This window comes from Ylistrum balloti, unplaced genomic scaffold (assembly GCF_031769215.1).
Source record: "Ylistrum balloti isolate Yb309-2 unplaced genomic scaffold, AGI_CSIRO_Ybal_v1 Utg369888, whole genome shotgun sequence".
Taxonomy (NCBI): domain Eukaryota; kingdom Metazoa; phylum Mollusca; class Bivalvia; order Pectinida; family Pectinidae; genus Ylistrum; species Ylistrum balloti.
In genome coordinates this window covers 478,451-493,460 of record NW_026782022.1, presented here as the reverse complement: position 1 = coordinate 493,460, position 15,010 = coordinate 478,451, and the positions used below count along the sequence as shown (strand labels likewise).

At 34.9% G+C, this 15,010-nt stretch overlaps 1 protein-coding gene across 2 annotated transcripts; it reads right to left on the bottom strand.

Annotated features, from left to right (window-relative positions):
* Window positions 1-745: 745 nt before the first annotated feature.
* Window positions 746-14,883, bottom strand: LOC132546374 (mucin-3B-like). 2 transcript variants are annotated; one of them, XM_060210087.1, is made up of 14 exons: window positions 14,684-14,883; window positions 13,479-13,583; window positions 12,478-12,661; window positions 11,252-11,407; window positions 10,779-10,910; window positions 10,448-10,519; window positions 9,382-9,493; window positions 8,731-8,917; window positions 7,510-7,614; window positions 6,886-6,988; window positions 6,525-6,722; window positions 5,684-5,841; window positions 4,855-5,007; window positions 746-3,938 (listed from the first exon to the last, which is right to left on the bottom strand). In XM_060210087.1, the coding sequence occupies exons 2-14, from the start codon at window positions 13,560-13,562 to the stop codon at window positions 834-836; spliced, it is 4,749 nt and encodes a 1,582-aa protein (XP_060066070.1). In that variant the 5' UTR covers window positions 13,563-13,583; window positions 14,684-14,883; the 3' UTR covers window positions 746-833. The 2 variants fall into 2 exon arrangements, with proteins under 2 accessions (XP_060066070.1, XP_060066072.1); XM_060210089.1 differs by lacking the exon at window positions 14,684-14,883 and having other exon boundaries at window positions 13,479-13,593.
* Window positions 14,884-15,010: the final 127 nt, after the last annotated feature.

The following is a 15,010-nucleotide window of genomic DNA, read 5'->3' as shown; positions in this document are numbered from 1 at the left end:
AAAGAAAAAACATTGTATTTGTAACTACTAATGCTTCTGGACCATTTTGATACAGAAATTACAGGATATGAACCACTACTTTAGATGTACACACTGAATCGTGTTCGTGTTGTTTGCAAAGCCTGGTCTTTTTAGTAATTAATATGTCATATCACAACAGTTCATCCATATACATGTATTTTATACAACGCTGAAGAGTAATGCACGGTACCAATTTGAAGGGCAATACTTTTTGTGGTTTTATAGGAATAGTCATCATTCTGCTGTTTTTACCTATTTTGATGATGTAACAGTATGTTGTTATTGTTCTGGTGACGGATCGCTTGGATTCGAAACATTAAAAAACGGTCTACAATGCGAATTAAACCTGAATTGGAGAGAATTGGACCGTGTTGTCGTCACTCTGGAAATTTCATTATATGAAATTAAGTTATCGTACTATGTATGTTATTAGTGTAGAGAGAAAACGTTCATTACTGTTCTATGATAAACATGAGCTTATGAAAGTTTTTTTAAGGTATGATAAGTGTAAATGTATATTTCTAACTATACGTTATTTCAATGTACAGCTGGTTTACACCATTCGTTCGGTTGTTACTGACTACTGATCCCTTTCAAAGTCATCTAGATGAGTAAACAATACACTTCACCCAAGCAATGCATTTACAATATAATTAATGGTACACCGGTCTTGTAGGTTTATATTTGGGAACTATCACAATATTGTAGAATAACTTTATTCAGGTAAAATATATATAAGGCAAATTACACTTTGATACCAAATCTCAAAGGTTATGAACATGAAAATGTGCTATGTTCAATGTAAATTCATGCTACAGGTTTTTGCTGATTTGTGTGTTCATATCCATACTGACGACTGGTGTACGTATCAATGATGCCTGTTGACACAACCTCATAAACGTGTCGGAATCAATAGTTAAGGTAGTATTGTGTACTAATGGCAAAGGTGGTGCCGATTGTGTTCTTTGATCTCCACTGTTCCTGGGATCTTCTACTAATTGTGGACGTATGTGTGTAGGTGCACTGGGCGTCATGGTTTGAATCTGACCAATGATTGCTTGTCCCTGCCCTTGTGCTACGATTGCACGCTGATTTTGCGATGGATTGATTACTAAAGTACAATTTATAGGCTGAAAACTGTCGCTAACAGGAGTCTCATGTGATCCCATATGCATAGTCGATGTTGAAATGCCTTGCGTCGAAACGAACTTGTTTGTCATTTGTTGGCGTATGCTATTTCCAGCAACACGTCTTTCATTGTTATTCTGATGCACAGAACCGATCTTGTGCTGTAACTGCGGTCCGGAAAAGTTCAAGAATGTATGGGAAGTATCAGAAAATGACTTCATAACTGGTGGCAAGGAGTTGAAGGGCATGTTCTTGTCTGTAGTACTCCCGCTTAAACCTTCGGTAGATTTATTCACTGAACTAGCCAGATTCGAAACTCCGATTCTTGAACCGACTGAAAGACTTTTGGCAGTAACATGTGTACTCTGAGGCATGGAATCTTGAGTGATAAGTGAACTGGGGATTACTGTCTGAAAATCTGTTCCATCATTTCTTGATCCAGAGGAACTTATTAATGGTGATGGTATAGCCTGGTGAGTTCTCGTAGTGTCTGTTGATGTAGGAATGACATCAACTATAATGCTGCGCTTTTCTGCCATAGTTGCTGATGCATAAACGGTCGTTGAATTATGCTGAATTGGCACCTTACTTGTAATGGACACATTTTCATGCAAACGCTGATGGATTTCTGACACTGACGGGTTCGTTCGAGAAACGCCTTGCTGGGAAAACAATGACTGACGATTCTTAGACTGCTGGTTAACAAAAACAGGCAACGCTGTTAACTGTTTGAAGGACGGATTACTTCGTTTTTGTACCCCTTGAATCATTGGAACAGAGACATATGTACTTGTGTCCAAAGACGTAGATGTCACAATTGTTACAGAATTTTGTGATCGACTTTGTGTTACCTTAGTCACCCCACTACGACGTGTAGTTCTATTTCGTTGTTTACCAGTTGAAAATGAAGCTATGGTGGCATTTGGTAAACATGTATTCGGCAAGGTATCTGTGTTCAAGTTTTGATGTAAATTGCCTGATGCTGAAGTTGCCACTTTCACATTCGGTGATTGTGAATTCCGCACTTGCAGACATTTCCCGTGATCTGTAGAAGGATTACAAGCAGTACCACTTTCCCCTAATTGTTTTTGAGGAGTATGGAATGCACTTTTTGGCGACGTATGGAATCGAGTGACTGCCGATTTGGTGTTTGATGAAGAATAGGACACATGTGGATACCGAGAGTCTGAACGTGACAGAGTATTAGCAGTTTTTGAGGTCGGGGTAAAATCAGAAATGACATGGTTGTTGGAAGTGCTACTAGGAAACGATTTTTTGTCATTTGCCAAAACTGACAAAACAGACTTGTCGTAAACCACAGACTGGGAGTTATCGCTGACTGACTTGGTACCAGACTGAATGCCTTCAGAAGTAGAGGTTACTATACTTTCACTACCTGGTTGAACAATAACATTTGATGAAGAACTGTCTATCGTAGTTTGAACAGTCCTAGCTGTTGATCTCGACATAGTAGTAAGATTAGTCATAATAGCCGATTCAGATGTATTTGTGTTGCTTGTTGGATCATTCAAGACTGTTACTTCCTCTCTACTGTTTTGACTGGTCTCATCCATTTGGTCCAGTGCTCTCTCATGTTGACCAGTCACTGCCATTGACTTTTGCGTATCTTCAGCGGCATGGAGAGTCACATTCACAGAATCTAATGAGCCATCAGATGTTGATGTCTCTGATGAACTTTTTGCAGCTGTTGGGTCAAGCATAGTCGATGATTCTAGATTGCTCTTTGCAATGGTCTGACCGGTTCCAAGAGTGTTCTCAGTGGTTGTTTGATCAGTTATGTTTACAGATGGAGCTACAACAGCTGGAGTAAGATCCAAAATAGGAGTATTTAATAAACCATGCTCAGAATCTATTCGGGTTGACTGTTGCTGAAATCCATTTTCAGGTATATCATACAACTCCTTACTTAGGTGAGAACTAGGAAGACCATCACCACAATCAACCTGTTGTTGGTTGACCAGCATTAAAGGAGGACCTGCTAAGCGAGGGGCTTGGTTTACAGGAGCATTTAACTGTTGTACCAGTACACTGTTTTGTGAACACCTTACCATGTTATCTTGAACACTTTGATTCACACTTGGATAGGTTTGTATAATGAAATGCTCTAATGAACTATTATCATTCGAACTAATCCGGCCTTTCTGGAGCTGTGACCCAGGCAGGAAAGTTTGGACATAATTTGGATTCTGTGAGGAAGGAATTACAGGAGACTGCTGGACTTGGATGATTGTTTGTCCATTGCTCTGCAGTGACATATTATTGAAGTAATTTTGTGAAGTATTCATATGGCTCTCTGTCTGTCCTGACATCTGTGAAGGCGAAAGCTGACTGAAAAACGTGAGGTTCTGCTGATCTGGTGGTGAGAGAGCTGATAAGATTTGATTTGTATTTTGACCGAATCCTCCTTGATCGTTTGTCTGGAGTTGTGAACTTATGTTACTGGTTGTTATAACATTGGGTTGTTGTTGAGGGAGATTAGTAGATCCAGTTTCATTGCTCCCACATATTTGAAGCAGATTTGAATGCATACTTGGAGCTGACTCACCATTGTTACAAGTAGTTCCTAAATAATTACGAGATGTTGGTTCTGTACCACTGATGTTTTCAGCTGTGGTTAACATATTTTGGGTTGATTCAATGGTACTATTACCGCCAACAGACTGTGATCCTATCATGTTCATAGTTCTCAGAGACAACTGTAGCTGTTGCTGTGTGTTCTGAATCTGCACATTTAGCTGATCAATCATGGTCTGTAGCATGGAAAGGTTCTGAAACAAAATCTGTATCCTCTAATGATTTGTATCAATACAAAATATTGCCATACTATAGGAAAACTGGGTCATCATATATCATATACCAATCAATGACAAATATGTTAACTATTATCCAAAACTACCTGAATCATTTCTGGGGATACAAGCATATCTGCACTTACTTAATTATAAATAAATGTGGTATTACTCTATGTACTGTGACAAAGACAACAGAATGAAGATTCAAGTAACATCAGTTTTCATTTTGTAAATCTTTTTTACACATAAGAAATCAAATATTAGGAATAATACTCTATCAAATTCTTTTAACAATGAAGTATCGTTAGTATAATCATATTCAAACATGTATGAACTGACTTTGTCATTATGTTTTTACCACAAAAAGCATTTAATCACACTTGACATATATGCAAATGAGGTATCCTTACTGACCTACACCCTTTAACTATACAGTACTGCTTACCAAAGCAATCAAACTTTGGGTTAGGTATAGTAATGTTGCATCAGACACTGGATCACACATTTGTAATGATAAGTAATTCCTTTTAAGAGTGATTTCAGTGTATAATGTAATTTAAGAGAAATATCTGATATACAAATTAAAACTATTAATTTCCTATTTACCACATTACAGATTCAAAATTTTTAATATCAAAAAGATATTTTCACTGATATGGCTTTCAGACATGTTTTTTTCCTAAATTGAATATTTCTGATATTTCATTCACTTGTATGTTTTTTGTTTGCTCAGTTTACTGCCCTATGAACAGTCAGATTCCTGAGAAACATAACCAGTAAGGGGGAAGGAGTATTGAAACTCACACCTCAGATCTTCATCTGAGGTATGTACAGTATGTAGGCTAAGGAACCATAGTAAAAAGTTATGAAGCTATGCAATACATGTACAAACCTGTGGCATTCCATCAGTTGCTTGTCCAATCTGTTGCATTATGGTGTGTTGCAGTAACTGCTGCTGTAGAAGATGTTGCTGCTGCTGCTGCTGGACTTGTTGTTCAAACATCTGCTGTTGTATCTGCATCAGCTGCTGTCGCTGCACTGTTAACTGGTCAAAAAATAGTTTCTGTTAGTACAGCAAAATGGTACCACTAATATAACTATCAAAAATAACTAAATAAATCTTTGGCATATTATTGTAATTAATATTCCATAACACAAACTTGAGAATTTTACACGCTAAATTAAGTTTTTCCAATATTTCTTTAAAAAAAAGTGGTTGCTTTTAACATTATAATAGCAAACATATGAAGAATGACACAGAAAATCTCCATACATACAGATATGTTAATTATACAAAAGGCCCATGGGCCTTAGCCATCATCTGATGATAAAGACTCATGTTTTGTTTAAATATTTTGACACTTTTGACCCCTGTGACCTTGAAAGTGGGTGAAGGTCATGCATAGTTTGTCTTTGGTCTTTTGGTTATTGAGAAGAAATCTTTTAAAGATTTGAACATGTTGACCACTGCAAACTTGAAAAAGGGTCAAGGTCATTCATTTGAACAAACTTTGTAGCCATTCATTCAAGCATGCTGCTGGTTTAATATCAGTACCTTGGTACCATTGGTTATTGAGAACATCTCCTTAAAGGGGAAAAGTAAACCTTAAATGCAGCACCACAGCATAAGCTTACTTGCCCCTGGAATTGTGGGCTAAAAACTCAATAGGACTGTACTGAGAATAGCATTGATGCCTGTTCAAACAATTTTACATACTTACACTTGATGCCTCTGAGCTGATAGTATTCACAGACACTGGGATGATAATGTTTGAAGTGGGTGTGGCAGGATTGTGGGAAGATACCATGACATTTGGTTTAGAAGTAACTGGAACTACTGAGTGAGTGAAAGAAGCACTGGTAGTTGTTCTCCCCATGTCTGCAGAAAAATTAAGTAAAAAACACAAAATTTAAATTTGGAAGTACATCTTTCAGCTATAGAAATTATACCATATAATTAACTCCTGTTGTACGCCAGTGATGACTATGATTCAAAGTACAGTGTATTCTGATAATATATAGAGATCTAGACTGATCAGATGATATCATGTTGAAATAAACACATCGGTATCTAGACTGATATGTTTCTTCAAATAATGCCAATAGGTACATATGTATTGCTAAAATGATATGGCAAGAGTAAAATTTTATTCTTGCTTTTGATTAAAATGACCTTTACCTCATATATTTCATATTGATCAATATTCCACTTTATAAAGCAATGTAAAAGGCAAACATACCTCACTGTCATGTCTTGTTAAATTGAAGGAAAAAGAGCATTATTGAAATTCTATTTCTCTTTTCAGTGACCTTTACCTATTACTAATAAAAAACTGCAAGACAACTTATCCACCTTCAGTCTAATGCAAACCTATCCCTAAGCTTTGACAATTTCTGTTAGTGCAAATAATTGTCAGAGTGATGTCAGAGACAGAATGTGATAGCCAGAAAGTTAATTTAACAGGTTATAAATACACTTACATGGAGATATGCTTATAATCTTTGTCTGGCAAATAGAAAAACATAATCTCCTTCCTTCCAACACTTATCATCAGAACTTACGTGTGGAAACTTTAGACGGACTGACCGACTCTGTACTTTTACGACGACTATTGCCCTGCCAGAACTTTTTCATGCCATGTGCAGGTGGCTCCCTCTCACCGCCTGTTTGCTTCATTTGATGACTAACCTGGACAATTGTGCTACGAGATGCACCAGTTACCAAAGTAATGAATGTATAACAGTTAGTCCTTGCTCCAGCTGAAAAAGGAAACCAAATACTTCCTATACATTCATCTTTGATGGAAAAACAGAATATTAGCGACTTGAATGATCCATTGTCTGCTACTGGATTAAAAAATATCAATCTTCAAATTAATCACATATTGACTGAAGCCTTATAATGACAAAGTTATGAAATTACCAGACGGTGTCAACATTTCGGCAATGACTCTCCTGTGCTCTGATTGACCTTTGTTAGCTCTGTTTCTCCAATCCTGCAGCAACTTCTTATGAGTGATTGCCATCTGAAAACACATTCTTATGAATATATATATATATGAGAGAGAGAGAGAGAGAGAGAGAGAGAGAGAGAGAGAGAAAGAGAGCAAAGGTTAAACTTAAGTTGATATATGAAAGGTTTACAATTTATTGTAATGTATCAACCAATGTGTATTATTTGTAAATTGCAGAAAATATTATGGTTTGTATTTTCATTCCATATCAATTACATTTTTGTACCCTGGCTGTTATTGATCAGTTCAATAACATCCATTATATAAAATTTGCTACCACAAAAGCAATTACACCCAGCAGAAGGGTCCCTTTTGATGTGTCCATTCAGACATTAAAAATTCAAGATGTCATTTGGCTTGTGATGTCATGCCCTTTTATATCAGGTGTGTAAATTATGAAATTTACACTATTTTTCATAAATCTCATATGAAATGGAGACTCACATAAGATCCTCTATGTGATATTTGCTAGTATTGTGGCACAGATTTAACACAAAAAGTCCTGTCTCCATTTACTATAAAAAATACTATACCATGATGCAATTGTCCACACAACATCGAATCTGGGAAATTGCATCAAATGGCTGCAGAAGGCCCTTCCTAGCCATTCCATTTACAGGCTTAGCACGACATAAACTCTGTAATCAATCAGTATACATTCATCAACATCAAAACAAACGCTGTAACCACCAAGCACCAGGTTAACAATTGGTATTTTAAAAATAAAAAAAGTCAATTAACTAGTATCAGAGTGTTGGTGGTTGTCAGTGGGATAGCATCTATCTAGACATATATGGAAAGTCACAGTTATGATACGTGACATAAACAACTATATTTGCAAGTAAATGTAAATAACTTTCCCTGTTTTTAGAGCCAAGGTAGTTCCTTTTATAAATAGAACAGAAGAAAAAACAACTGTGGGAATTAACATAATAATGAAAGTATGATGTGTGCACAAAATTGAATCACACAATGCTTGCCAGTGTTTGGCTGACAAAATGCCCACATGTAACCAGTTTCAAGCTTTAAATGTGAACAACAAGAGCTAGAAAGGTTGCCAGTTTGAGTATACAATAATCAAATAGTAAAAATAACCATACATGACATTTTGACACAGTGTGTGTGTTGTAGTTTATCAACTTAATTTGGTAAGCCAGGCTCTCTTTAAAAAGAAGAACAAGCTAAAAAAACCACTCTTCTTTCCCCTTTTTTAGTAAAGTTTAAAAATATCAGGAGGAAAATTTGTAGAAATTCCTTCTATATTATTTCATTTTTTTTCTTTCTGAAAAGAGATGTATTCAGGTAATATTTTGTACCTATTTTTCACCAGAGCTATGTACATAAAAATCAAATTTTTAGTGAAAATAATCTTCATTTCCAATATGTAACAGCAATGAACATATTGTACAAAATAATATATGTATGTTTACAAAATTGCACAAGTGTGTGCAGCATCCCACACAGTGATGCTGTGTCATGATAATTACACCATGTCCAATATCACAACTGTCTTTGTGTTTTAGTAAGAGTTAGTACATTAACTCCAGCATGTAATGAACATGTAAAACCAAAACTAATCACTTGGCTAATAATAATATTTCAAAATGAATGTTTAACTCTAAAACAATAGAATGTTAATGACAAAAATCAACAAGATAAATACCTTGTGTACATTTAATTAGCTATTTTTTTTTATCTAATCTGTGCTGAGGAATTTGTATAATGACCAATACTTTGTCTATGCAGATTATTACCTTTTCAGTGACAAGCTTCTTATGAAGGAAATTATTGGAGTACATAAGAACTTTCTGGACTGCCCTCTCACACAGCTTCAATTCATTCTTCAAGTGTTCTCTCTGAGTAAGAACAAACTCTTCAAAAGCCTTGGATCGTTTTTGCCCATTTCCTATTCCTATACCTAAATTTTTAAGTCCTGTTCTCCTACAAACAATAATCACAAAATGTGTTATGTTCTTTAAGTTATGAGCAGAAACAACATGACAATTAAACAACATAATTTTCGATTTAGACTATCAAGCCATTTTATATTATTTCAAATTTACAATAGTATCTTAACAAGTAAACTATTGTGTACTGCACAAGTAATAGATGGTACATACAATGTACACATAAGCTGCAATTTAAAAGAAAAAATAAGCATTTAACTGAATGAACATAAATCCAATGAAGAATGAATGTGATTCTCTTTAATTTGATTCAATTAAAGTGACACCAAACTTTCACAACTTTTGAAAATTTTCTTTGAAGGTTTAGCAATGTTTAAAATATGGATCTGATGACTTTTAAAAAAAAAATTACAACCTTGAAAACACATTGTTAAAAATTCTAATATTATTATCATATCCCAATGGCCATATTGTTGATCTTTGATGTCATGTTCTTACTTTCTTTTGGACTCAATATCCTTAGTATAACACTTCTCTGTGCTGAGCTCCCTGGCCTTCATCAACAAGTCAATCATCGCTTTAGCTCGTTTATCAAACTCATCAGACTCACCTTTGTAATTAGAACCCATATTCATATTGATAAATGTATTAATAAATGTATCGATAACCTATTTACAATAGTTTTTAATCAAGCTCAAGTTTGGCTGTTTTAGAAGAAAACATAAGATGAACATCTATCATATGATAACAATAGAGACAAAAATAAACAGTTCTATTTCTAATATCCTGATTATCCTATTTTTCACCATCTAACTAAAACTGTTTATTGAATCTTATTCAAAATTTCCTTTTTTTTTAAAATCCCAAATATGAACTGTTGCTTTCTCAACACCTAAACTTGTTTACACTGTGTTTTATATTGTAAATCAGAGGCAGTTCCATCCAGTACTTCTGACACTAGAAAATTCAGTGAATTACAGTCCCCCACTGACACATTGTCTTACCAAGGTGAACCAAGACACCAACTACGAAGTTCAAATGACTAGCAGTGTAGGAGATCAAGCATGGCCAGTTTTGTTTGATACTTGTGAAGGTCAAATTGTAGGTCAGGGTGACCTGATTTTGATACACAACACAACACCTCACCAAGTTGAATCCATACCCAAAGTAGAAAGTTCCAGTGACTAGTAGTGTATGATATAGAGCCCTGAAAAAAATTTTCTATGGTGCAAATAGAAGGTCATAATATTGATCAGAGTGACCTAATTTTGATACACGACACACCACCTCACCAAGGTGAATCCATACCCCAAGTATGAAGAACCAGAACTATTTGTCTAGGAGATAGTGCCTGGACAAGCTAAACTAAATTGTCAGAATAACAAAAATTAACACTGGTGTATGAATTTCATATTTCTGGTTTAAGATAATACAGGTATGTTATGTGTATACTATATTAAATATCATAGATGACTAATCCCTCTTTAACAACTTTGCTTTTGCTATCAGTAATATAGTACACCATTATAAAAACATACAATTAATGTCTCTGAATTCAGCTCACCATCAGCGTTGATGTATCTCTGCAAACAAGCACATGTTTTAGGTCTGACCACTGGGCAGTATAACCTCTCAGCTAGAAAGACAAAGTAGGATGATCAACTTCTATGAGACAAAAAGATCAATAACAACAAACAGAAATACTGAAATATTTACAATCAATAACTTAATGTTAAACTTAAGTTGTTTTGTAGTCATAAACTCTTTAATGTACCATGTAATGCTGGTAAGCATTCATTTTCAATTATATTCATTCACTGTGATAATCATATTCTTTCACCACTAATAATGCTAAAATATCTTGTGTTCAACCTAGATGTACAACAAGAATTTACCTTCTGGTCTGTTCATTTTTTCGGCCAGTGTTTTGGCAAAATCTTTTGCACCTTGGAGGCATTTTTCCATCTCTTCTGCTGTTGGCACAGGAACTATTTTCCTAGGTTTCCGTGGTCTGTCAAAAGTAATGCCTGTAAGATATAAACATATCATTTATTCATAATGAAGTGTATTTCTTGTTTTATCTTAAAAATTTGCACTTCTCTGACTGGAGTCAGTATAGAAGACGCATCAGGATGCAGCTGAAGGCATATAAGTATGATAGTCATTCTTTCAAAAATGATCCAGGTGCTCCAGATATGCCTACTAGGTACTAACAGGTGAGATACAGATACATTCATGTAATATCAACCAGACACTACTAGAAATTCACATGCTGCTGGTTACACTCATTTCATGTTATTTCAAATGTTCAGTATACATTCACTGCTTCAGGTGAAACACTATCAAAGTGTATGTTCTGTATACTTACTACATGCATTACAAAGCATCAGAATCTTTCCAGTGAGAGGGTCCATCTTGTTACGAGGAGCAGGGTTATGTTTGGATCGTTTGTTTTTGAGGGAACGTTTCAGTGATCTGTTTATGACATAGGGTGACATACAAAGGTCACACAGAAAAGGGTCACCTACAAACAAAGCCCATTTGCTTTAGAAACATAATTTTCAAAAGATTCAATCATTTAGATTTCGCAATAAAGGTTAATTTGGTAGATTAATCCAAAAATCCAAAAATGCATTACCATGAAACAGAGTCTTTTTTTGGCAAATATTGTAAAATTTTTCAGTATTTCTGCCATAATATTGAATGGCAAATACATGGCTTATATTGGCTCTAGACATCCTGGTTTTAATATCAAATGACAAACTTTGTGCATGGAAAAATAAACCAGTTCTACAAATTATGAAACAAAGATATAGAACAACAGCCTTAATAAGCCTGTGTTGCTCACTTGTTTTGCGACTTGTGAAGCAACACTATTTATTCTAATGGACCAGTTTATTCTGGTTATCCTAAACTTCATACCACTGATTATCTTTTTGTTTTAAAGCTGACAAACATCATTCATCTGAACTATCTAGATAGTCCTAGATTCCTGCAAGCTACACTGGTGCATTATCATGATTGGCCTTCTGTTTATTTAGAAGAAGTTGTTCAAACATTTTAACACATTTGAACCTGTGACCTTGAAAATCAATACCATAACCCTTGACGTAAGAATAAACACTTCACACATAAACATTTGAAAAAAAAACACAAGTAAAACAAAACAAAATGGACGGGCTTTATTCTAACAAACTACAGACTTAATATTTTAATTTTGATTATTGAAAAGAATTTGTGAAGAAGTTGTGTAAAGGAAAAAATGGCACATGACAAATAGCGGACAGATGCTATGCCATTGCATAACCTAACTTGACTTTTGGGTATGTATGTGCAAGTTAAAATTTGTACATGTAGTTATAATGTCAAATAAATGTTGCTGTAAAGCTTGTATTAATGTTTAATGTACCTGATTAAAATTTAACTGTTGTCTCATATTACTTAAATCATTGCTTTGTCCTTTTACATCATATTGTACAGTACAATAAATTTCAATAATATGACAAGTAATTATATATCAACTTGAAACATAAAGATAGCTGTTATCTAACTGATACAGTCGTACATATATGCAAATATGCATTTGTGACAAACCATTTGGCATGAGATCACAAGGACGATCTGGTGCTGTTGCCGACTTGGTCCTCTGCTTCTTGGTTTTGCTTGATTCATTGCGATCCCCAACAGCAGTATCCAAACTTGGTGAAAAGGACTGAGGTGGTCGCTTACATCTGATGCTCTTCCTTACATTATTATCCCTGTCACTGTCAGACTTTTCCTGAACCAAGTATTCAATATTTACATTTCATCTGGAGTCAGACTTGAATTAATTCACTCCTGTCGAATCTCTGGAGCCTGCAGTTTGTTTCCTTTGATTCAACAACATTTGTGTATTTTTTTTTTCTTTTTCCTATTTGAGCAATATATTTCATTCTTAAACTGGTGCCTTTAAACACATGGTGTTGTAATAAGCTGTTTTAGCATAAAACCATTGAATCTAAGTGACATATTAACAAACAATTAATCTCTGTTTGTGAAGGACTTTCCCTGGCATTGAAATATTAGTCCCCTTCATGCAAGGACACTTCAAGCCAACTTGGTTTCAACACCCTCACCCAAACAGAAGAAGTTTACAGGTTTCAGATCACTGTCTCCCCATATAGAAGTCTAATTTTTTATACAAAATTGAGTACCTGAAACCCAAGGATGCTTCACACTTGGACAAAATCCTGCCCTTTCAGCTCCAGTGGGGGCTGGCTTACCATTCATACAAAATTACACATTTTGTAAAAAGCAATGTATTGGTCAAAATTTGTAATGAATCTTTGTTTTCTAAAACTTCAAACTTTGAGGCAGAAAAGGGAAAAAAATGAAATGTAATCATGTTGTATAGGTCCAAATACATAAAATATATGTTCTCATATCCCTGAGATTGATTGAATTGTCGGCATTTAACACTGTAACTCTGACAACATGATACTTATGTTGTATTATTTTGTCTAGTGAAGGAGGAGGTTGGGTGTTCATACCATGATACAATACTTATGTGCAGATATCATATTTGTATGAAACAAAACAAAGAATATTACCAATACCTGTCCAGTTTCCAATTCCAGTGTGCTGATGATAGGGTTGTCGACATCAAGCTGAGGGTAAATGCTATCCTGGCGACTTTCCATGTCATTGAATTACATGTTGATCTTCAGGAAGTGCAACCCAGTAGATAAATGCCAAGGAACAGTTAATTTGATATTTACAAATCTTAAATATTAAGCATTGTGATACCAAGTCCCCCCTCCCCCCCCCCCCCCCCCCCACACACACCCTAAAAAACAAATATATAAATTCACACAAAATAAAACATCAACATTGGTAAAAAAAATTTCATTCTTTGATGTCCTGATCCTTAACTTTCAAACTACAATTTTTAAAGGAATTTCATAAATCATAAAATACTTTCAGTCAATTAAAGGTCAAGGTTAAATCATGGGGTCAATTTGATAGGCAATGTGGTTGGATCAACACATGTCCTGTTTTCAGTCTTTAAGCTTATTGATTCGGCTGGTGGATTCATGTTATTTCGCATTTAATTTTAATTTAAAATGAAGTACTTAGAGACTCTACTGTGCCACCTTTTTTTTTTTAAATATTTGCAACCAAATTGTATCCTCCTTGACAATAATGGAGAACACATGGTATGTCAACGACATATTAAAAGGATCTTTATTATTTTCATATTTACTCTTTTTTTTAAAGGGTGGGTGTTCATATTGATGCATAATATGGTTTCAGCAAAAAGTATTTGATTAATTTTTTAAACCAAAGTGAAAACTATACAACTATACAAATGCTTACTGGCTTTATCTTTTCATAACTTCGCCAAGTTTAATACTGTATATAACTTAGTCTAGAACAGTTCTACTGACAAATATAAAAAAACATGATTCTAGCATACGTGCCCCTGTGATTAGGCCACACACACGTGCCCCTGTGATCCGGCCATCCGCTGTTGTAATTCACACTTTGCTAAATTTGTCGATAAATATTTGTGCAAACAATGACCGACGTGTTTCTTATCCTTCATATACAAATAATTTTCAACGGTGCAATAATGTCTTAAAAGGTTAATTGCCTTGTGACAGGCGTGTTGCGATTCATTTTGTGTCCAGTTGGGAGAAACATGCAAGCAAAACGATACTTTCTATAAATATATTTATATTTTATGTCTTGACATCCCTACTAAATCTTCATACAACTATGAAATTATTCATTTAAATCTATCTAGAGCAAAACATCTCACTTTGTTTCCTGATAAACTCAGTTTCGATCTTATTTGCAAATCTTGTGTTCAAATCCGCATGTGTATGTTGACGCCATTCTTCAAATTCTCCTAATGCTGTACATCCGGGTAACTCAGTTTTTCTAGGGCTCACAACAAGTTGCAATTGTTTATGAGTTTTTTCATAATAATATCATAATAATATATTTGCATTCGACGAGATAATAAACTTCGTAATTATATACATATATACAGTCATATAGCACTCTCGTTCTATTTCCATGTACTTTCTTTTTTCTAAGCGTTTCTACAACCGCGATCTGCGTCGCTGTGACGCTTGTATAATGT